The following is a 25,567-nucleotide window of genomic DNA, read 5'->3' on the forward strand; positions in this document are numbered from 1 at the left end:
CCCTTAAATGCAGCACTATTTAATAGTTGCCTTTTTGGTCTCCATTTATTTTGTTTTACCTCCAAACCATGTAGACAAGAAGTCAAAAGGGCTTTGTTTTGCAAGGAGGAAAATAAAAAATGACCCATTTGTTTCTTTAGACTCTTTAGAAAGCTGGCTTTTATACACTTTTGTTGAACTAATGTGGACCGCTTTAATTATGCTGAGAAATACTGAACATGTTCTTTTTGTATCATTGGTTTCGTTCTGAATCCTTTGTCAAGTGTTAGTTTTATAAAAAACGTTTTTTGTTTTGTTTTTTCTTGCTGGTTAACCCAGGGGTTGTTGATGTGAAGTTAAACCAGAGGCACTCTTAAGTATATTTAGTCAGCTTCACAAGACTGTTAAACCTTTTTAAATGTATTTCTGTATGCCTGTTGATTATTTAATTTTACACTCCCCAAAAAGCCAAAATTTTAATTAGTTCATATAATTGTCTTACTTTCAAAAGGGATGCACTAGTCAGAATTTCTCCATGCTTTAGTGCAAGTAAAGGTCAAAAACATTTAGACTCTTAATTTTTTTTTTTTTTTTTTTTCTGCATCGTTCTATATTTTAATGCACCAGGAAAGCAGGGCCTTGCATGCAATAAGGTACAAGAAAAATACATTTTCCTGGTCAGCTACTCATTGCCAATCTCAAGTTGACAAAAGACCACTGCTACCTTTGCATGACATATTCAATGATCAGCTGTCCACTAACATATCGCTTTATGCTGGACAAAGAATAAATTGTGGAGTTATCTGCATTTGTATTCTCTCTCTCTCTCTCTCTCTCCTTTTTTTCTTTGGAAAGATGAACTTATATATTTTTGCAAAGTCTGCATTTATTTGATTTTATTGTATAAGCTGTATAGTTCTGCCTGTAACAGATATTCTATGTATGTTTTGAATGGATCCCTGTGTTGCAGTGACTGCACACCAGTGGTTACCAGACACCCTTTCCTGGTGGGTTCGAGAGCAGTGCCTTTAAATGAGAGGTGCAGCTTATAAAATAACCGTTTTCTCATCGAATGAGGGGCTTGTCTCAACGTCCACCATAGAAGGGTTGTCTGCACTTGTACAGGCTTAACCTTGTCCCCTCACAATGTGTACCTTACACTGCTGAGTTTATAATCTGTACTGGGTACAATAAACTGTTCATTCTGCTTCACTTGCACTCCTGTGTTCTGCTTTTTCTTCTGCCACATCTTACTAGCCATTTGAGTGACAGTAGTCACGTTTTGTTCGGTTCATTGAAACTGCTGAGACATTGCATATTATCAATACTGAAAACAGTAGAGCTGCTTAATATTTTAGTGGAAACCATATTAATACTTTTTTCCCAAATTTTTAATGAATATAAAGCCCATTTTAGATGATGGGCTAGCAATTGCTTTCTTGCAGTGAATCTGAAACTCTATTCTGTATCGATCGGCCTCTATTCAGTTAAAGGCCTCTTGCTGTCCCAGGGGCTGCGCTGTCCTTTCATCAGGACTTCAGATAGTTAGCTAATGTGTGTCTGCTCATATGATCATGCTGTAAGCCTTCCATCTATGATTATTTAATAGCTTTGTATGGATGGGTGAGTAGCATGTGTGATACTATATCTTGCACTTATGTCAAAACATCCACAGCCTCAATTATTCATCCAAACCCATTTATGTTTGCACAACACCGTGCATCTATACTATCATATTTTTCCTTTTTACACTGAGACACTAAAAATTGCACAGTTTAGTCTTGATAAATTTCATCCAGAAACTGAAAACGGTGATGATCCAGCTGAGGGTGATCGATGTTAGATCACCGTGGCAACATTCCTTACCCCCTTCTGCTCTAGAAAGACACTTAACCTTTGAACCCACCTACTTCCCTGTAAATAACACTGCAGTCAACACAACCAGTTTATTTCCAGCTAACTTCATGCTATTATATAGGCTATAACTGACTAATGCAATATAGAAGAACATGGGTGTTCTATATATATATATATACAAGCAATATATGCATTCATGCAAAGTGGCTAGTTCCATCAACATATATTTTGCACTGTGGTCTGCTAATGACTGTTTTAGTGAAGTATTGATTTCACTTAGCAAACCGACAGCTAATGCATACCATTTGCTTAGGGTACGTCTGTTAGTACAATGGAGCAAGACAGAGCTTAAGATGTGACATGATCTAACTCACTACTGTTTATTTTGCCTTGTAAGCAGCTGTCCATCTGCTGAGACAGAAATTAAATTAAGTGTGATTACAATACAAGCTCGAATTAATGAACTTCTTATTTTACTCGATTAATTAATTAATTAAATACTGTTTATGCATTGATATGCATATATTCTTAAAATGAACCTGAATGTAAACGACGGAAGAAATACAGGGAAAGGCAAAACGGTGTCCGATTCACACACAGTATGTTTATAAAACCAGAGGCATAAATTAATTTCCTTAATGTAAATTATATTTGTGATCTAAATGTTGTGTTTGTTTGTTTGTTTTGTTTTTATTAGCTTATTAATACAACTTTGTAAATGTAGCCTACTGGCCTACTGGGGATCATTCATTTGATGACGCAGCTCGTCAAGACAAGAATCGCTGAATTGTTTTTGACCGAATCTTTGAAACTATTCGAAAGAACCGATTCACATAAATGCACGATTAATAATCAAAGAATAACAACACTCTTAATAATAACAGTCTTAAAGGCACTTTAACCTGCTGAATATAACCGTCAGAGCGCATACAACTGTTCTGACGTTAAAATGGCTAATCAAAATCATCTAGATAATAACATAAATGACAGAAAATTATCATTCTCCTGTCGTGCTTCATTTTACTGGCGCCTAGTAACGTTATTGATTAAGTCATGCAGCTGCGCCTAATGATTAAGAGGGCGCTTTATCTGAGGTGGACATGCGCTTAGGCTGTTTTAATTTCGATAAATACCGGTGCAAACAAAGTCTAACGGATTTTGTTCTTGAATTGGATCATTTAAGTGTTCCAAATGTGGTATCCTCCACCTGTCGTCTTACCGTTCGTCTTTGAATCTTTGAGTTCCATCGCATATGAGGATCGTTCTAACACAGCCATGTGGCAGCAAGTCATTCCCTTTGACCAATATGCATATGCAGTGAACGGGATTGGTGGTAAGTCGAGCCCAAAGTAACGTACTAGCATTACTTTTGGTCCCAAAAGAGACCACAAATGACCAACCCCAGGCCAAAGTGGGGTTGGTCATTTGGGGTCTTTCAGAAATTTGCGTATTTTGAGTCATGGTTTTAGGTACATAACGGTCCTCTTTCGTTACCCCACAGTAAATCGCGTTTTTACCAACTTTTCCCTCTCGCATTTGTGTTCTTAATTTTAAAACCTCAAAATCGTACTGATTTGGAAATAGGCAAACGTAGGCTACCACAAACTGGTTGGTTATTATTTTAATTGGTTATCATAAACATGTATTTGCCTATAGCTGCTGATAAAAGGGAAGTATCGCATATTCACACACACACACACACACACAACTTTCGCGTTGAAAATAAGGTCGACCTCGACGACATTTTGTGCGCAGCTGCACGCGCATCCTCCGTGAAGGGCGCGCGCTGTTCAACGGACAACGCCTTAAAATTTGGTCAAAAAGCTGGACCTAGCGAGCATAACTGTTAGATAAGTTATTTATGTCTTAAATGTTAACTAGTTGGACGAAATTTGTGTGATGTCAGATAGGTGCCATTAGTTGACAGAAATGTAACTTAGTTTATAGAAGGTTGGTATTCGCCATGAAGTATGTGGTTAGTTTTTAAAACAGGCCTAACGTTATGCATTTTGCGATTGCGAACCGTTTCTGTTAATGATCTCTTTGCTGAATTTCTTACACATCTCTCAAGGCTTTCACAATGATCGATTGTATAACGTTACCAATGATGGAAGGAAGTTTCTGTTGATGAGGTAAGCAATGGTTGATCTTAAACATTCAATAAGAAATTTTACAGATTATTTATATCTTCAGTGCTTCCATTTTAAGCATTGACCTTTGAATCAATACAATTTGAAGTACCACTGTGCCTTGTTAATCTGAGAGAAGTAATTGTGCATTTTATAGGTCACTGTATGAGCTTGTCTGGGCCAATTATTACCTGGAACTCAAAGATCCAAAGTTGCTTGGGTGGTTCCAATGTTTAACACCAGAGGACAGGACCTTAATACAACGTAGGGGCATATAAAGTAACTTATAAAATGACCATTAATAATCAACAAATGTATGGGCAATTTTGGAAATATGTGAAATTGCTTTCTCATCGACAGAAGAGGGAGGGTATCTGCTATTTTTGAAGAAACACCCTGCACTTGAAGTAGCCAGACAGTACGTGTTTGTGAAACGTGAGTTTAGTTGGTAAAACATATATATTTTTGTCAGAGCAAGCGTTCTGTATAATGTGTAAAACTATTTCTTTCTAATTTAGCAAACACCAGAGGAAACAGTGTTCCCCCTCCAACAACTACCGGTATGTCATCAAACAGGTGAGTTTTTAATTTTCGAGTTTGTTTCAATTTGCTGTAGTTTGGTGTTCATATGATTTTATTACCATTCTGTTTCATGGTTCATCATGCTTTATTAATCATACATTTTATAACTGTTAAATATTAAAGTCTGCTTGAAATGAGAATTTCTAAATACATGGTATTCATCTTATTGTGAATTATTAATCCATGCATGTCATTTTTATTTATTTGTTTTAACCTAATATTTGTTTTAATAATATGTCAACTGTTCTGGTGAAACGAGAGACTTCTCTCTGGTGAACTTCTCCAATTTTGTAGTCCACTTAAACCCCTCCCTTTTCAATCTGCCTCCATCCAATCAACAACCAATTGATAGTGCCAAGTCCCACCCTATATATATATATATATATATATATATATAATGTATGTGTGTGTATGTAGTTTTTTTTTTTTTCACTTGGATGTGCATGACAGTATGGATAATGGTAATAAAATATTGATAAGACAACAATTATTTTAATGTTATGGCTGATCATACCGATAACGTCCAATATTAAAATTCTGTATTTTTCCTTGAATGAATAAAAAAAAAATAGATCACTGAAAGATAAAATCAGTCATTTTAAATGTTACAAGTGAATTTAGGAATCACAACATTATAAGAGACAGTATGATGAATAGGTGTTAATTTTGAGATTTTATAAATAGAAATACTACATTTAACACTTATTGTTGTTTTGAAAATTAAGTGAGCAATATATGATGACAAAGGTAATCTAAATGTAAAAAATAGGAGAATGAGCAACACAATTATCAACTGATGAATATATTTTTTAAAAATCTGATATCTACCAATAATCAATATGGAACCTATATATCACTAGGGGTGGAACAGTACACTGAAGTCACGGTTCGGTACAATGGAGGGAAAAGCAAAACAAAAATGCAGAAGAAAAAAATGTATTGTGCATGTCTCAGGCTGTACCACCTAGGTTATTACTACATTTGACAGGGTGGCCGCGGGTCCTTAAAGTCTTAAATAAAGTTTTCCTAATAAAAGGCCTTAAAAAGTATTAAAATGTCTTGAATTCAGATTCGATGGGTCTTAAATATTTCTGGTCACATTACCGCTAACATTTCTCCAGTGTGACGGACCCAATGTCCGTCAAATAACCAGTGAAGCATCGAAGCGGGAAAATTCACGTTTATTTTTACGTTTCTGTCAATTTGAGGTGTCGTTGCCGCAACGTGTTGCTATGGGTTGCGTCACTTGCGTCAAGTTTGTTGTGTCTTGCTTCGGACGAGGGTCTAAAACTCTGGAGTAGGCTAATGTATGGACGGCAGGCGTAACCGTAGCAAAAGTTATGTGTTTTAAAATGACAATGCACTAGTGTAAACATAGGTATTCCACAGTCTGCTCGGGAACTGATGTTCTCGAGCCAAATATAGTTATTTCAGTGAGTATATTGCTCGACGGCAGGAAGGAATGAACAAAACGGTTTTTTTTTTTTCAATAATAAAAGGTAGTGCGTCGATTCAATTAAAAATATTACAGAATTCATTGAAGCCTGTTTGTAATGTATAATACACCGACCAATCGTTATCTGGCACAAGAAGTTAAAAATTTCATTAGACAATGTGAAGTGGAGCGGTAATTTTCCAGTCATTCATGAATCGTTTGAAAATAGATGGACAAACGAATTAACATTTATGAAGTGATCTGAATTAAACAATGGATGTTAATTGACTACAAAGCACTGCACAAAACCAGCACCAAAAGTCACATTACTGGTAAGTAGGTCTAGTATTAAAGTCACTTTTTATTTAGTCTATGTATATTGATGCGTTTACCATTTAATCAAACTATCATAGTTGGTTAAATGAAACACAGGCGCGACCTACAGGCCTATTGTGTGTAGTCTCTTATGTGATCAAGCCTGCATTTATTTGATCAAAAATACAGAAAAATATTATTACCATTTAAAATGTTTTTCTATTTTAAAAATATCATTTATTTCTGTGATACAAAGCTGGATTTTCAACAGCCATAACTCCAGTCTTCAGTGTCACATGATTTTTCAGAATGTCAGAAACAGTTTTTTTTAACCTGTGATACTTTTTTCAGGATTTATTGATGAATAAAAAGTTTAAAAGAACAGTATTTAATTAAAATAGAAAGTCTTTACTGTCACTTTTGATCGATTTAGCACACATCAAAAAATAGCCCATTATTTTTTTTTTTTTTTAAAGAAAATAAATATTACTGACCCCAAACTTTTGAACGGTTGTGTATATTGGTACAAAATATTTCTATTTTAAATACATTTTTCTTTTTTTAACTCAGAATCCTGAAAAAAGTATCAAAGGTTATAAGTATATTATAAATTGTGGAAATATTTAACAATATTACAGTTTTTTCTGTATTTTAGATAAAATAAATGCAGCCTTGATGAGCATAAAAGGCTTCTTTCAAAAACATTAGTGTCCAAACTTTTGGCCGGTACTATATATATATATATATATATATATATATATATATATATATATATATATATATATATATATATATATATATATATATATATATATGCCCCTTTTTACATTTGAGCCCCTGAGGAACTCTCTGCACGTCCCTGATAAACAGCGATTGATAATGTATTTCTGGTAGCGCTGTTGAGACTCGCTGCCTGTCTGTGAGATTTTATAGTGAGAAATCAAAACAAATGAGCATAACAGCACACATAAAAAAACTCACAGAAGATAAAACATACTACAGTTAAAACTCAATGTTTAGTTTTTTGTTTATTAAATATCATATAGCTATTTTGCTGAATCTTCTCACGATTACAAATGTTACATTGATTCATATTGATTCATACATTGAAGCATTATATCTGTAGACACCCTGTTTGAGTAATTCATGTAATTAACGTATTACTATTGGAGCATTTTCTCTCTCTGTGGGGGGGGGGGGGGGTGGCTGGGCTGTCTTAAGCCTTGTATTTTTTTAATAAGTTTTATTAATAAAGTAAAGGCATAGAACCAGTTTATTTGTAGTGCATTGACAATAGTTTTTATATAATTATTTTAATAAATTAATACAAAAAGACTAAAAGACCTTGAATTTATAATTAATTTGCTATATTTCAGATCATTATATTTGTTTTCCTTAATTTTAATTAACACAAACTTTATAATTCAGAGGAGAATAAAGTTAATTTCTGTATAAAATCATACTACCATTAAAAAACACATTTAATTTATCTTTTTTTAATCAATGTAGAATAGGGCTGCAACTAACGATTATTTTAATAATCGATTAATCTGTCGATTATTTTTTCGATTAATCGATGAATCGGATTTAAAAAAACAAAAGCATTAATTTCCAATCCTTTATTAAAAAACAGAACTGACAGTGCAAATTCACCGTGAAAAAAATCCAGTGCAAAAAAATGGACTAACAAAAAACATACACATGTATGCTTTACATCTGCCAAATAATATACAGTATATAGGCTTTTTAAAAATAAACTGAGCTGCTGTCAGAACAATAAATAATTGATAAAAAAATAAAGAAAAATACAAATCAGAAAACTTAACAGGATTTGTTTGAACGTCAGAACTTGTTCTCTACACCACACTAGCACTCACTCACAAACTCTCACACTCACAGATGCACACTCACAAACATGTGTTTTGTTTTTGTCAAAGATGTTATAATCTTTAACAAAATGTTTGACATTTTTAACAAGCAAATGCACCTATTATCATTATATACCTATAATAGCAATAATAATAATTATAAGCAGGGTTCCAGACTGCGACCAAATTGGTCGCATATGCGACCATTTTTTGAGAATGTGCGAGTAAAAATGTTATGTGGTCGCATTTGTGCGAGTGGACGCTTGAGCAACAGAACGCCGTTGTATCAGCTGCTGCAGTCCGTAACTTATGTTCAAAATGAACGAGTAGGCTACATCATGAATCCATTTTCCAAACCGTGTTTTTGACTTATTCTGAATCACTACGGTACGCCTATAATAAGTAGGGGTGCGCCAAAATATCGATATGGCGATATCTCACGATATTTACTCCCGCGATCGATTCTCGATGCGCTCTTGCCAAGTATCGATCTTAAAAGCCGTTATAAAACGCTCTATTCATTATCCGAGTTGACTGGATTTGACTAGCTTTCATGAGGCACACACGCAAAGTCTCTCGCTCTCTCCCTCTCTGCCGTGCTATGTATGTTATGCGCGCAGTAGGCTGTTCTGTCTCGCATGCGCGCTCTAGATTCCGGGAGATTTTAACTAATTTGCGGGCATCAGGGTGACGCTATTATTATGCGGGAGACTCCCGGAACTTCCGGGAGACTTGGGATGTCTGGCTTTGCAAAAGTCCGCAAAACGGGAAACACGACCACATGTACAGACACCTCACGCGGCATCACCCGGAGCTCTGTGAGAAAGCCGTGGTTGGTGCTGGCTCGAAGCCGACACACCCCGGCGTAAACATTTTTATTACTACTGATTGCAGCAATGTTACACTAAAATAGTGTCTGTGACTGTTTTGTTGCAACTGATAAGACACAAGTTGTTTTTGTTATTGTGTTTCATCCCAAAAAAAATAAATGGAGATTAATTTTCCTAATTAAAAAAAAAAATTGTATTTCTTAAAACATGATATATTGTGAGTTATTACTGATAATATGTCGATTATCGCAGTATCGCCATATCGTGATATTATCGGTATCGTGAACAATGTATCGCATATCGTATCGTATCGTGAAGTACCCAGCGATTCCCAGCCCTAATAATAAGTGTTTATATTCTGACTATTTTATCCCGGGGTCGTCTCGGCTGCGGAGTAGCCCAGTGCCTGCGTGACTCGCCATAGACATTAACGGAGAGAAGTTCCGTCTACAATGTTCTTCCGCAAGACACGTGCAGTTTATTTATTGACGAACGTAGACGTCACGCGCATTGCACACTGATGGTGAAACGCGCCAATTACGAATTCACGAATTAAAGAGCATATTGCAGGTTAAAAAAAAATCTAAATTAATATCTAACCTTGTATGAAAATACCATATGAAAAGGTAATGCAGGATTTAAAATGTTTTAAAACGACATAAGGGCACACATTTAGTAGATAAAGTGAGCGTTTCTTTGACTGCTCGTAAAAACCGTTTTTTTTCCAGCATCGCGTCATTTTACGTCACCAGAGGGAGGGAGCCTCAGCAGCGCAGATAGGTTTGTATTCAGTAGAGCGGGTAAATTTGCTTTTTTATACTCAGAATGACAATTTGGAATGTAAAGAACAACATATTATACAGTTATTTGTTTTATTAGGAAAATACCATGTACATAAAAAGAATTGGGCTTTTTTTCACGTTTTATAAATGACTTCACATTATATGTACATCTTTTGGAACAAACAAACTAAAAACAAAAAAGCAATGAAAACATGTAATGCTTTGAAAGCACAGGATTTTATGTAAAACTTTTTGTTGTATTTTTTATTTCCTGGCAGCTAATGTTAATGTGATATTGTGAATATGTAAAACCTCTTGTTCTTGTGGCATCGAATTTAAAAAAAAGTCAGTAAGAGCGGTCGTGAATCAGTGTTTTCGGTAGTTTTTATATTTTAATTTATCATCGTCATCATTGTAAATTATTGTGTTTGTGGAGGTTGCAAAAACTCCGGCCTGTCAGGACATCGAGTCAGGTTTCCTAACAAGAAAAGGGACGGTGCTGTCTATCGTGCCTGTGTGCGGTTTGTGCAGCTGTAGAGACAGGATTTCTCTTCCGCATCGGCTTCCAAAAACGCGATCGTGTGTAGCGTACACCAGATCTGAGGAACAAAAACGTGTATATCAGGAATAAAAATATCTATCTGTCTCTCGATGAGCTAAGTTATATTACGTAACGTTAGTCCGGACGGATATTAATGAGCATGACATACGCGTCTGATCAATAGTTTATTCTGTTATTGGTAAATTCCAATACTCCTAGATGACCAATAATAGCTTTGCTATTACCTGATACGATGGTAATAATCGATATACACCTCACATTTTACCAAACAGAATGAACGATGCACTGTTAACTCTATTACACTATTAATTAAAACTCACAGTGAACAGCATTAAATATAAAAACACATATGCCTTACCTTTTTGTTGCAGTGCAGTTTTTATTGCAGTGGTATAATGTTTTGCCGACAGCACTACAGTCCTCATTTTTTTATTGCTGCTTCCATTCTCCTGATTGCTATTTAATTTCTTCGTTAAAAAAACATCCAGGGAAGATTGAATAGGCCTGTTCTTTTAATGTTTACTCAGTATCTGACAGCTAGGCTAATCAAAAATACGCGTGATTAAGTGATGCAATAAACTGCGGCTGCGCACACTCACTCCACACAAGTTTTTTTATAATAATACTTTTGCAATAATGTGTGTCTCCTCTGACCTTTGTTCTGTCTAACATTTAATCCTGGCCTGTCCCTGCTCTCTCGGCAGCATAGCAGGCTCATAATTGTAAGGCTGTCGTCCGTGGTCTGTCATACGAGTAAGTCCGAAATGTCATTGCGATCCATTGTTTTCCTGTTGTTTGAATGGTGAATCGACCGCTCTCCTGCCCGTTACGTCACGCCCATTTTCAGATGCGGAAGTAAAATTCTCTCACAAAAACGACTCCAGAAGCCAATGTAACGTATTTATAAGTATATTTTAAAGAAAATCTAAGTACTACATTGTTTTTCTATACATTTACTCGTTGGGTCCTCTAACCTGCAATATGCCCTTTAAGGCATATAAAAATGATATAAAATGGTCTCACGAAACACAGAGCCCCTTCCTCCTACGTCTTTTCAGCGGTTATATTTTCCTCTGTCGAGCGATTACTCTCATGATCGCTCGACAGAGGAAAAGGAAATTATTATAAAATGCAGAAGGTAAGGAGTGTGAGATTTCTGCTTTTAGTTACAACTATAAACTTTGAAAACGAAAAATCTGTAGCAGTTTATTATAATACTCAAATCTTTTAAAATGTAATGCATACATTTGAATGTTTAATGATTTTTAAAAGATAGAAAGATGATAATAGATGGATAGATAGATAGATAGATAGATAGATAGATAGATAGATAGATAGATAGATAGATAGATAGATAGATAGATAGATAGATAGATAGATAGATAGATAGATAGATAGATAGATAGATAGATAGATAGATAGATAGATAGATAGATAGAATATGATTCAAATGTAAATAGATAGATTGTATATAATTCAAATGTAAAATGCTTAAAATTACTGTGCAAAATCCATGAAAATCCTGAAATTTGGCAATGATAATTAATATTTTACAGGTATTTCTGCTGCAACCCAGAAAGCCTTTGCTAGCCTTGGTCCATTAAAACCACTATTCATCAGCATGCATTGATTAATCCCATGGCATGTAGCAAAAAAAAAGAAAAAAAGGTGCGACCAAATCATATGCTGGTGCGACCAACTGAGAAAGTTGGTAGCACCAGTGCAACCAGTGGAAAAGTTAGTCTGGAGCCCTGATAAGGGAAGATAATATCTCTAGTCTATCCTAATATTAATTATAAATACAATGTATATAAAATATAAATACAATATTAAATAATATTTAAAAATACAAATACAATGGATTGACCATCTCCAATGGTGTGTAAGGTATTTTGCAGCTTATCCTTTCTGAGCATATCGTGTTTTTCTGAGTCATTACTCATTAGAGTAAAGTAGGGATGGTTCGATACCACAATTTTGGCTTCGGTACGATACCAGAACTTAATACCCCGGTATCGATACTAAATCGATACCACAGGTTAAAAAAAAAACAGTCTCAAAATTTAAGTGACACTTAAAAAAAACACTGCTTGAAACTCTCCACTACCAAATGTGCAAAGAAAAGGTATCAAAATGTAAAAAAATAAAATAACAATTCAGTCAGGGAACATACAGTAGGTTAAATTTTGATTTTGAAAAAAAAAAAAACCCTGAAATTATACAATTAAAATAGGTTAATATATCTATACTAATAGATTAACATATAATAATAATAATAATACAATAATGAAATGACATGCATCAACAGAGAATTATCAACATTTATTGCATTTATTCATCTTGGTTTGGTTACTGTTTGGGTTCATATTAGTTTAATGCATTGCATATAGTAATGTTAACATGCTAAACATGTATTAGTATATTTAATTTGCTAGGTCATTTAATTACTGATTGATATAGATGAATAAATGCTATAATACTGTTAGGTCAGGTTACCTAATGAATGTTGACAAATGTAGCTTAATTGTAATAGTAATATTCATATTACTACTATTACTCTATCTCTCTCTCTCGGCTTATTCCTCTAGGGGTCGCCACAGCGGCACTAATATGCCATTCATTTTACGATCACTAATACTATAGCGTGTCATGCAAGCAGATTTGAGCTTTCGTGTTTACCGTATCATATATATAATTGATAAGCTCTTACGTATGTGCGCTGTTCAGTGTTCAATAAAAGTCTAAATTAAATCAGTTGAATGATGGACTAACCTGTCGATCTCTGAACTCTTTGAACAAGTTAAGATGAGCAACGGATAAGTCAAGTGCTTAGGCAGATTTGATGTGTTGCCTCCCCGTTTGCAGAGTGGTGCATTGAGATCTGTTTCTTTACTTTTCTCATTACTTTTGTAGGCAAAGTAATGCCTTATTTCACTCATACTGCTCTCTCTATTTATTAATTTCGGGCGTTCCTCTGTTGTCGCCGTTTGCCGGTTTCGCATGACCCGCGTCAGTTTAGGTAGCGCCCTGCCGCCTAGCGGTGAACTTCGAAACAGCAGCGCATCAAATACCGAATTGAACAAAATTATGATATTGTACCGTTTGAAATATAATATATACCGGTATTTTTGCAGTACCGGTATACCGCGCATCCCTAGAGTAAAGATTGAAAAAAATCAGTGCTGCAAATTGTGGAAAAAATATTCCCCTCCCCTTGTAGTGGTAGGCTATTTGGACAGACAAGAAAGTGTTTTCATCGTCTGTCTATCTGATTCAAATCACAGTCTGCTAATTCAGTGGTAAGAAACTAATTGTTGTTTTTATTTATATCTTATATAGTAGGCCTAATTATACTATGTAGTGTACCAAATTACTAATGCTCAGACACACTGGGTCTCTTTCTCTCTCGCACGCGATCTCGGACCCACTCGGTCTCTCTCTCTCGCGCGCGCAATCTCGGACCACTGGTCTATATAGAATGATATAGACGGACACACTCGGTCTCTCTCTCTCTCTCGCGCAAGCAATCTCGGACCCACTCGGTCTCTCTCGCGCTCGCTCCGCGATTGAGCGACAGTGCTCCGCGCTCAACTCCATTTTTTTTTAATACTCAAACATTTCCGTGTCGCGCGATGCAACGAAACGATTATGTAATTCGTTGCCAACTCTTTCAGAAATCGATTTTAATCGATTCGTTGTTGCAGCCCTAATGTAGAATGTATAACTTAAAAATAAACAGATTAGTGCACTCTTTGAGGACAAGACAAGAAATGAAAACCAATGCAATACGATGAATGTCCAAAAGATGGCACCCACAGACTGTTTTTAAATGGGTTGGATAAATAGATAAGATAACAGCTGTCATCATGACTCATGAATGTTTTGCTGGTCAAAGGGAAAATATATATAGTTCTGATTTTTTTCCCCTCCCGTTTATCTACAGCTCAGATCTAGAATTCTGAAGTGAAATAAAGTAGCGCTGTAATCATTTAATCTGTAATCGCAAGTGAGTAACCTAATATTGAAGCTTGCTGGTTTAATTAATTGTAACTGACTTGGAAACCAAAGTTTTCCCAAACTTGCGATCTTAAAGAGGCCGGCGGGTCCTCTAACTCTTGTGGGTCGCCACCACTTGCCATACTCGTCCTCAGTGCTGCTATCTCTGACTCACTCTCTGGACCGTCGTCGACCTGACAAAAGACGGAGCTCGCCTAAGTTGGGGCTACAGATTATGTGTTCCTAAAGAACCCGCGTATCTAACAGTAGTTCCGCATTACATTAATTAATTTGCACGCAAGTTTTATTTATTTTTATACCGCGTGTTCTCAGTGTAAATTCATGCACCGAACCGTGACGCCCGTACCGTTTCGGTTCAATACGAATACATGTACCATTCCAACTAGGGATGGGAATTGAAAACCGGTTCCACTCGAGAACCGGTTCTAAGTTTTACGATCCCTTGATATTGTATGCCCTCAACGTTAACGAGTCCTCTTATCGATGCTCCTGCTCTGTGTCAGCCATAGTATGTAGGCTACAGACCGTGAACTCACAACTGTCCCTTTTGTCCTTTATCAAGCACCATAGCACGGCGTCCAAAGCGAATTTTTGTACCGCCAAAGTCTTATTTGATCGGTGAGTAATGTAGATGAACTGCTGCGCTTGTGACAGGGCCATAGACTGTAAAAAAAATATGGACGTAGTGTCCGTGACGTCACCCGTAGGTTTCTGAAGAGCGTTTTTGAAGCCTAAAGTGGGCGGGGCCAGCCGTCGCCATCTTGGCAGCGCGTCACCTTTCGTCACTACCGGATAACAGAAAATGGGCAAAAAGGCAGGACGTAGGTGGAGCTACTGGCCTCGCGTTAAAGTGGCAGCTGATCGAAGAATTAAAGCCAATAGTTTAGTTCATGTTTTTGCCCAAATATTATAATAGGTAAAAGACGTAACTAAAAGTGAGACTGTATTATTATTCTGCTATAAAAATGTATTATCATGCAGTAACTTACAATATTGCTCTGAGCTTGTGCGTGTGACAGTGATTCATGCGCATACATGTCAGTCAGCATGGCATCGCACGTCAAGTTTGTAAAGAGCTTTGTTCAGTCCATTTCAAAATCTGATTTTGGCCACCTCTCAATTATTCAAATGGGTTAAACCAAAGATATTACCTCAGAAGTTCAAGTAAATGCACTAGAAATCCGCGCTCATTCAAGGGTGTGCATCTACTGCATGGACGGAGAGAAAGCACTGACACCTGCAGGATTTCATCTGACGGTACTTTCAATAAAAAGTTAAATAAGCATATCTGTTCCGTGAGAGCAACAGTAGGCTACCGCATTTAACGAGTGTGTATGGTCTCTATATCTATAGACTTTTTTTTTTAGCAAGGAAATTGTCAGACATCCATTAACGTTAGTGCATGCGAGGAAAACAACTGAAAATACAGTTCTCTCCATACTCGACAACGACGGAATCCAACGGCGTGGGCGGAGGTATAATGCGTGTATTAAATTGTATGAAATAATCCCGAAAAAAGCACAAACACGGCAGAGATGGCAAGTACAGCAGCTGCTGGAATAAGCTCAGAGTGACGTTAACAGACAGCAGACAAACGGCCGCAATCCACCTGTCACTCAAGTGGCCACGCCCTTAATTATGCAGGCTTAATATAATTTAAACGGATGAGTTGTAAAAAAAAATTCACCCCCCTCACAGTTGTCATGAAGGGCAAAATAAGCTATAAAGACCAAAACCACTTTTTGCTCCAGGCTGTAAACACGTTTTTTTCTTCTGTAAAGTTGGGCATTTTAACATGGGGGAGATACAGATTTGACTCACTTCTGCAGCCTGCCCCAAGCAGCCAGTCGATGAATTGCAGTTTAATTCACTTCCGTGTTGGTTTCAAGAGAGAGACAGGGAGGTTGCCGCTTGGACAGGGCGCATGTTTAACTGAACGAGCAGAGAGAGAAAGAGCCCCGGTCGCGCACGCGCACTCTCTCTCTTCGGAGCAAGGCGGCTTCACCGTCTCAAAACTTAGCGCTGTCTTGCTCTCTCCCTCGCGCATATTAACCCTCTGGGGACGGATTGGGCAGTACCGCCCAAAATGGCATACTTTTACAAATGTTTAAATACCTTAAACTATTAATGATAGAGAGGTGCGGTCTTTTTTTACCGTCTTCCTCAGATTCCGCTGAAAACAGTGATAACTTACCCGGCTTGTAAATATACACACTTCCTTGTTGCGCAATACCACTATGTAAAAGGCCAATGAAATCGATGTTTGGCAGATTCCGCGAACAACAACCAATGAAAAAATTGCCGATGGAGAAATATTTTTCTTATCCAATCAGAGGAAGGTTACCATGACGTATCTAGCAAATCAGAGGACTCTGTAGCCTTGCAAGGGGTGGTACTATATAGTTAGGGATATGACGCAAACAGCGTTGAATGGACGGAGAGAAGGAGAGAGAGCGAACGGAGGCTTACGGAGCGGATTATCAGAGAAAAATGAGAGCGAGACAATTATAATATATATATTTATATACATACAATTATAACATTATTTATTGTTTTAGCACTTTTATGATGGCAAGCAGTAAACGATTTACGGTGGAACAAGCTCTGGAACAATTACTGGAGAGTGACGAGGAGAAAGCATTGCTTAGAAAATTCTAAGCATTCCTAAGAAAAACGCCTGGGACTATTTGTAAATAAAGTTAAATTTTTCATTGTTCTTTACACATTTTATTTAACAATTACACATGTCTGTCAAGCAAAGGCTTTGACAAATATATGTTTTGTTCAAAAACTGTTCACTATTGTTGTGTGATGTGTGATTTTCAGAAATAAATGACAAAAATCTAATTTCCGTTTTTGAAATTCTCTAGTTTATTGTACATTTTTCACTCATACTTCCTTTATAAACACATTACATGCATGCTTATGTTAGCTTAGGGTCTTCTGAATGCATAGATACCAAACACATAGTGTTCCATCTCCATTACATATGGTTTATAAGCCCAAATGTAAAAATAGAGAAAACGGACCAAAAAGGGCTTAGTCCCCAGAGGGTTAATCAAAATAAACAACACGATGGTAAGGTCGGGAGACTAAAGTTTCATGTGGAGCATTCGGAGATTTGTTTTTCCTGAATTAGGCTACCGCTGGGGGTGAATAATGCTAAAATATGTTGCCTTATCTTCTCTGAAAAGCGTTCCGCACATTCAGCTGACATAAACCACACTTTAAATAAACGAAAAAAACTATCCAGTGATGAAATGTTTTCTGTGATGACACATCTTGTGGGATGTCCCAACCGCCGGCACACGTCCGATAATGACACGTCCAATTCGTGAACTAATGACTCATTTGAACCGATTCGTTTTAATGAATGGTTAAAACAACTGACCTTTCCAACACTGAACTCACGGTACGTTTAATCGGTGTATAACTAATCGGTAACACTTTACAATAAGGTTCCATTTTATTACATAAATTACATAAAAAGTACAGTTTGCTTACTCAAGTGTAAGCTTTTAAACAAATAAAACCACTTGGTTTTTTCCCCCCGAAATAGCATGACTACTTTTTTCCACAAAGTGCTATCAGGAATCGATAAGAGAATCGTTAAAGAATCGGATCGATAAGATTTTATCAATATCAATGCCACTAACGATTCTGCTTATCAATTCCCATCCCTAGTTCCAACCCTATGTATCACACATTCTGAAAGTTGCCATGAAACTGAATTATGACTTTTTTCTTCTTTTTTTCTGCATTGTGATGTATTGTCCGTTCTGATTTTACAGATTATCAAAAAAGAAAAATGTAGGTTGGGGACTTGGTTTTATGCATTAGTTGAGTTGAGTTGAGTTAACTTTATTGTCCCCGAGGGGAAATTTTGCTTGGGCGCAGTGCAGAGTTGTTTCATAAAATAAACATCATACAAAACATCACAAATTACAAAACACATCAACAAAAACAGAAGCAAATATAGACACAGAAGAAAAAGGGACATAATTGACAGCACAATTCCATGGATTAAAGTGCAAGTGCTTAAGTGCTAGTATGGTATTTGCAGATTACTCCATTGTATTGAAGTTTTATGTAAAGTGCATATGCTAAGGTGCTAGTATATATATTGCACATTGCCCTATTGCACTGAGATCACAAGTAAAGTGCTGAAGTGCTCACACAGTTTTATTTCACATCGTTCAGCAACTTAATAGAGACTGGCACGAATGATAATTTTAAGCGATTACTTTTGCATTTTGGCACACGGAGTCTTCTTCCCGATGGCAAGGTTTCATATTCAGGAAAGAGGGGATGTTGAGGGTCTGATTTAATTTTCATAGCCTGTTTTATAACTGCCTGATCATACAGGCTCTGTATAGGCTCATATTCTCTCCTCCCTATAACTTTCATGGCTATTTTGTGCATGTTAGCAAGCTTATTTTTCACCTTAACTGTTAGGTTGCCAAACCATGCAGTAATTCCATATCGGATGACACTCTCTAAGATGGCATGATAGAAGATCATCATGATACGACTGCTCACACCACACAACCTTAGGCGCCTTAAAAAATATAGCCTCTGCTGTAGTTTGTTACACAGGTTATCAACATGTGTATTCCAACAAAGAAGACTGTCGATGTGGACACCTAAATATTTGTATGAGGACACCTGAGTTACTTCCTGGTTTTTAATGACCACTGGCTTGTGGTCTGTAACTTGCCTCGGGTCAAAGACCATCTCCTTTGTTTTTTGGATATTTAAAATTAGTTGGTTGGTGTCACACCATTTAACAAATGTGTCATTTAACAAAAGTTGTTGATTGAATTTTGAGATGTGGCCGTTATGTAGAGATTTGTGTTTTAGGTCCAGTTACCCAACATTTTATGGTGCCTTTCGGTGTCAGAACTGTAGGACCAGTTGTCCATTTGGTACCAAGAAGTGTAGCCATTGTGGCATTCACGTTGCAATTTCTGAGGACAAAGTCTGTGTGTCAGGTAAGATGATGTTCGAGTCCTTCTGTAGGCTTTTGAAACTTCATTAGCAGCTAGAGCACTGATTATTACTTTCTGGTTTAGAGAATGAGAAACAACTTGAGCTGCTGCCAAACAGTGTGAAAGAAGAGCTGAACGTCTTCACTGCTCAAAGTGACGTCACAAAGCAGAATATTAATTTAGGTTGCATGCAGAGTACCTTAAACGCGCAGAAAGCTACACACAGACAGAGTTTTAATGATGGGAGCCCTGCTGCACATCATCCTCCATACAGTAAAGGAATGTGTCCCCATGCCCAGTGCCTGTCTCAGCTGTGGAAGGAAGTAGAGAACCGGGAGGACACCAAACACTTCAAGGACACAACAGCCCAGGCGAGCTTCTCCCTTGATATGGAGCTGGATAAGCAGAGTCATGTTCAGAGAAATGACTATATCCAAAAAGATCAACACCAATTGTATGATCAAATGGACAAAGCAGATGACCCCAATCTGGATCAGGAAGGGATGCCAGAATACTACAGTTTCAGTAGCACCAGCTTGGACCACACCGTATGGAGCGATGGCAGCCGAAGTACGGAGGCAGGCGACGATGATTCAATCATGGCCACCAAAGGCAGTACAGAACTGTCAGATGAACCTTCAGACGCCACTATGGCCAGTGATACTTCTGCAAACTCCACTGATTGTTTCTCTTGTCTCAGCAATACTTTCGATCTGGCTGATGAGTCCGGAGACAGTCATGAAGACCTGCGAAAGAAGCAGGACTCAAGATACGAGCAGCCGATAGAGGAGGTCAATGTGGGATCTTCCGAATCTGGTACTTCAGTTTCTGTGGACCAAATAATAGATGCCTGTGGTGATTTCAGAGCCTGCTTCACATCTACATGTGCAACAGAGCTTGGTCAGATCTTCCAGGTGGAAAATGTTGCCACTGACACTGACTTGCTAGCTGTCAGCCATGAGAAAGATACACAAACTGTGCAAATGGCCACATCTGAAAAGAACACCATTACTGAAGTCTACATGTCTGACTTGGATGTCCTCACAGAGGTATCATATATAATCGTGCGCCTAATGGAGCGCTTGGAGTTGTGATCTTTTCAAATGAGCTGTGAATAATGTGCTGATCATTTACTTCTAGGAATTCATAAAACTTAAGGAGACTGAGAAGGAGCTGCTAAGGAGTAGAAAGGCAAGGTAATGTGCTCAAAAATTAATCATGTCTTTCCAAACCCTCAAGACTTTTGTTTGTCTTTTAAAAGATAATAATGTAATCTGAGCGATATCTGTCCCTCCATTGAAAGTCCATTCCACCAAAACTTTAATGCTTCAAAAACTTAATGAAATGATCAGTTACATTTTTTATTTTTTTACTTTTAACCGTATATTTTTAATTTAGTGGCTATAAGTGTCTCTCAGTGTCATTATTGTAAAAGTGTAATGTTGTCCGTACTACTGTAGCAAGCTGCACGAGTGTTCAGAAAGCTGTTGTCATGTGATGAATGTTACTTTCTGAAATGAGAGATTATGGTGATTGCTGTATATGATTTCCTTTTGTCTTTGAAATGAACAAATTAGAAGAAAAATTCTCCAGTAAGACAAACAACCTGGGGATTTGGCTTTCTGAGACTTCAAGCGCCCCCTTGAGGAAGACAACTTTGTATTAGTTAGCTTTGTAAAACAGTGCTCCAGTCTTAGTCCATGTACTGCATCAAAACATTTGTTGTTTTTTAAGCAGCATATATTAAAATAATCAAGAAGTTTCATGTGTCTTCTCAGCCCTGGTCCTGGTCCTGGTGGTAACCACTGCAGGAGAGTCTGTGGGTGTGACTGTGCCCAGCGAGTGAGAAGAACAGAGCTGCGTCTTCTCGCTCTTCAGTTTGTCATGTGTCAACAGCACTGCTGGAGACGCTACTTCACCTCCCCACTAGGTGAAAGTGCTCATCAAGGGTAAGGGATCGCTCAAGGAAGAATTTCTATTACGAGAATTCACTATTTTTCTATTGAGGTATTCTATACTAACTTTGAGGTCAGCTATTTATTTATTTTTTGTGGTATTCTATACTAACTTTGAGGTCAGCTATTTATTTATTTTTTGTATGTACCTCAGTACTGAGGCCCTGCCAGACAGCATAGCAGAAACTCTGAATACACTACAGAAAGATTACCATGAGATGAGGAGACGGATTCTGACAGGCACTTCTCTGGATGACCTCAGGCCCCTGTCAGTAGATTCTGAAAAGATAACTACAGGGACAAACTACAGCCCAGCATTGGTATGACAGAATTTGAATTTGGAAATGTATTGCATCTGAGATTAGTAGGTAATACGGTCTCATTTCAGGTACTTGATGCCCATTTAGACTTATTTGACAGTCCAGAAAGGTAAGTGGTCCTGATGTGTCAAATAAAAATCATTAAAACTAACTAACCTTTACACAAAAATTAAGTTTTCTGACTGCCTCCCCTGGTATGAGTTCTTTATTGGAATGCTGGAACATACTGCTGCCACATTACACATTTCACAGCCAGGACGCTGGAGGCGAGTGGTTCAGTCAATTCTTTGCTAGATTTTCAAGTCAAAACCTCCCTGAAATATCTGTAAACATGTATATACTACCATTCAAAAGTTTGGGGTCAGTAAGATGTGTGTAAAATGTATACTATTATTTTTATTCCTATTATTCAGCAAGGGCGCATTAAATTGATCAAAAGTGACAGTAAAGACATTTATAATCTTGCAAAATATTCCTATAAATTTTATTATCTGAGAATCTTTTAAAAAAATTACCACACTACATATTAAATCCTGATTGTCACAACTACTGTTTAACGTTGATAAAACATGTTTCTTGAGCATCAAAACAGCATATTTCAATGATTTCTGATGGATCGTGTGACACTGAAGACTGGAGTAATGATGCTGAAAATTTAGGTTTGCATCACAGGAATACATAACATTTTAAAATTTAGTAAAATAGAAAACAGTTATTTTAAATATAGTAATATTTCACAATATTGCTTTGGGTTTGTACGGTCATGGAAAAACCTAGGAAAAGTCATGAAATTCCCAGGCCTGGAAAATTTTAAAAAAAATTAAACCAGAAAGATTTGGAAAAGGCATAAATGTTTCACAAATATATGTATAATAGAATGTTTAATTTGATGTTGGTTGAACAAATTACAATACTTAGCTTTCATCATGTTCTCTGCGTGGGGTAACGTCTTGCCCGGTTTCAGCTTATTCTGTATTAAACCACATAACTCTGCTCAAATTCCCCACAATTAATGACCAGATGTTAGATGTTTCATGGAATGGTAGATCATGAATATTTACCTCAAAAAGTCCTGTATTGGTAAAATGTGAATGAACCTTGATTAATGTTTTGCTGTATTTTTTAACAAATACATGCAGACTTGGTAAGAATAAGAGACTCTTTCGAAATCATTTAAAAATCTCACCGACCCCAAAACTTTTGAACAGTAGTGTAGATGAATAAATGTATGAATGACACCGTTTTGATCCTATAGTAGTGCATTCCATTGTGGCTTTTTGTCCCCACATAATATCAGCATGTCTGCCTTTGCAGTGGTTGGTAATGTACATCATATTATTTATTGCCGATTGATGCATGTGAAAAAGTTCATATTTGTTTACGGCCTCATACATGTTCAGAAGTGCCAATTATTCTATGATTCTGCGTAGTACCATTGCAAGTGGTCCCGGAGTGGATGAAGAAAGTAAAGAGACGAGAGCACTGAACTCTGAAGTTTGTCAGGACACTGAAGCTGCTCCGGTAGTTAATTCACATTCTTCCCTTCCATTTATTTGATAATTGTGATAAATTAATAATTGTACCTGAAATATATGAGTGTGTTACATTTAGAATAGTCAGTACAGTTTGTTCTCTGAATAGGATGAAGCAAAATGTGATGGCAACAAGAGAGATGAAGTCGTCTTTTCACACAAGCAGCCAGGAGCTTCCACTGAGACGACCCCTGGTATGAATATCAGATTGAAGAAAGAGAAATAAACTGGAATTGTATTACAGTGTGTTATATGGTAGGTGCCATCAAGGATCCAAATGGCAGCGAAGCTTGGTTTGATGCAGAGGAGGAACTTGGGTCTCCAAATCAAGATGGAAAAACGGAGAAGCTGATTGCAAAGAGGGAAAGTATGAACTACAAAATTAAGCACAAAGGTGTAGTAGGTTAATTGAAACTATGCGTGGTAGTGATGTCTAGTGAATCTTCTTTCAACAACACCCATTAAGGCCTATACTTAGAAGTGCAGTTTGAAAACTCAAATTCTGTTCTGGAAGAAAGCCTCATTGCTGTTTGATTTGGTTGACTAAATAATCTTTGATCAATATATACTTTTTCTCAGGGACTGATGAAGATGATTCAAAACAAAGTTCCATCTTGTGCGTTACATGCTTGCCAGACAATGTCAGTGAGGTAGGGTGCCCACAAATGTAAGCTTTTCAGTAAAGTTCATTATGGCCTCTAGAGGGCAGCAGACACCACTAAATGTTGTTTTCTTTAGCATGAAGTGCTGCTTTGGTTTGAGAAGTACAATGCTATGAATGTCAGTATCTCCACTTTCAGCAACAATATGAGGTAAGCATTCTCAACATGCTGATTTGATCCCACATATGCCCAAAAGCTAAGATTAAACACTGGTTCAAAGTTATAAAATAGCAATCAATACCAACATCATTATTAAACTTAGTATTTACTGCATTTCAATTTCTCTAGACACTATTTAACAGAATCTCAATAAATGTTATCAACTTTGTGTCTACTTAGTGAGCAAACCGTTTAGGTTAACTACAGTGTATTAGTGTAAATAAGTCCTGAACACTCTCAAAAGGTTTCCTGCTTCAGGTGTGTTTGATTAGGGTTGGAGATGAACTGTGCAGGACAGTTGATCGGCAGGAGCAGGATTGGGCACCCCTGCTTTATAGACTTTGTAGTAATGCTGAATGCTTGTAGTTCCAGACTTCCAAGCATCGTTAGAGATTATAATTAATGAACCGCAATCTTGTCTGTGCTTATGTAGGGCAGCTATTGTTTATCTCAAGAGCTCCAGCGACGCCAAGGCAGCAGTTGAAGATCTAAATGGTCGCTCCCTCCAAGGTCACACTGTCCAGGTGGTGCAACTCTGTCGGGCTGCTTTAGCTGAGCCTACACTGAGCGATCCGTCTCACAGCACCTCAGAAACTGCAGGGGATGGACTTGGAACAAAGGGCGTAACCTACAGTCCATCACATGGAGTAAGTATGAAGTGGCAGGCATTTTAGAAAGTTTGCTTTGTCCAGAACTAGTTAGATTTCAGTCACTGTAAGGGATTTTAATACAGTTTCTTTAAATTATTGCTTTTGATTTTCTGTTCCAAACCCTTGATATCTGTCATGCGTATGTTTTTGACTCAGGGGCCGCGTTGTAGTGTGGACAGGTTGACCAATGTGTGCGACTCGCCTACAGCCTCTGGTACATGTGTGCCACAGCACTACGCCACAATGGGAAGCTTTGACACAATCATGGCCCGGATGTCGGAGCGCCACCCAAACATAGGCCGCCAAAGGATCGTGGATGCCCTGCTGGAACTGCGGGCCAAGCATCAGGGCTTCCTCAGTGGCCTTCCATTGAGATCTATAGTGGATATGACCTCTGAGCTTCTCACACAGGCCTCTACCCCCACATGCATTTGAGTTTGTGCTGTTTTAATCAGTGGTTCGTTCCCTGACCAGTATGATTGGATTTCACTTGGCAGTTCCATTTTTGCAACAAACTTTTGTTATGTATAAACATTTTGTTGTAATCTGTTGTTCCCAACACCTCCTCTTAGTTGAATGTTGATCCTGGAAGTGGAGGAATTAATACGTTTTTTTGAATTTCAGGCTTTTAGCTCTGCTATTACCAGAGTTATGATAACTGCATATATATAAGTTTCCTTGTGTTTCTTAAATAAAACTGCTTTCCTGTGCATTCTTTAATGGTTTGATTAGTGCAAAAACAGGCCAAGTCTAAAGCTACACTATTTAAGTTTGAACATTTTAAGCCAGGTCAAGGCCCTTTTGCAATTGTAAAAATGGCCAGTGGTGAAGGAACTCTTTTTATCACTCCTGTCAGCTCGGGGAAAACCAGAACAACCTTATATTATTTGAGCTACCTAATACCACTTCCACAGCTCTCAGTGTAGGACAGGTGGCGATGTAATT

At 37.3% G+C, this 25,567-nt stretch overlaps 1 protein-coding gene across 1 annotated transcript; it reads left to right on the top strand.

Annotated features, from left to right (window-relative positions):
* The first annotated feature begins 2,936 nt into the window (after window positions 1–2,936).
* On the top strand, window positions 2,937–25,165 carry rbm44 (RNA binding motif protein 44). The gene is made up of 18 exons (XM_056251883.1): window positions 2,937–3,169; window positions 3,908–3,968; window positions 4,123–4,229; window positions 4,326–4,400; window positions 4,484–4,541; window positions 19,217–19,347; window positions 19,429–20,393; window positions 20,485–20,540; window positions 21,156–21,293; window positions 21,454–21,619; window positions 21,688–21,728; window positions 23,050–23,140; window positions 23,261–23,345; window positions 23,411–23,545; window positions 23,731–23,801; window positions 23,890–23,963; window positions 24,406–24,619; window positions 24,779–25,165. Exons 1-18 carry the CDS (start codon window positions 3,028–3,030, stop codon window positions 25,055–25,057), a joined length of 2,889 nt encoding a protein of 962 aa, XP_056107858.1. The 5' UTR covers window positions 2,937–3,027; the 3' UTR covers window positions 25,058–25,165.
* The last annotated feature ends 402 nt before the right edge of the window (window positions 25,166–25,567 follow it).

Source organism: Rhinichthys klamathensis, unplaced genomic scaffold (assembly GCF_029890125.1).
Source record: "Rhinichthys klamathensis goyatoka isolate OS25496 unplaced genomic scaffold, OSU_Roscu_1.1 h1tg000090l_1, whole genome shotgun sequence".
Lineage (NCBI taxonomy): Eukaryota > Metazoa > Chordata > Actinopteri > Cypriniformes > Leuciscidae > Rhinichthys > Rhinichthys klamathensis.

What these genes read in the sequence shown, in the direction of transcription:
- rbm44 (XM_056251883.1), top strand. Translation starts at nt 3,028, where the DNA reads ATGTGGTATCCTCCACCTGTCGTCTTACCGTTCGTCTTTGAATCTTTG. An exon ending in ACAGTACGTGTTTGTGAAAC is followed by an intron (nt 4,401 to 4,483) that starts GTGAGTTTAGTT and finishes TTTCTAATTTAG; the next exon opens with CAAACACCAGAGGAAACAGT. An exon ending in AGGACACTGAAGCTGCTCCG is followed by an intron (nt 23,141 to 23,260) that starts GTAGTTAATTCA and finishes TTCTCTGAATAG; the next exon opens with GATGAAGCAAAATGTGATGG.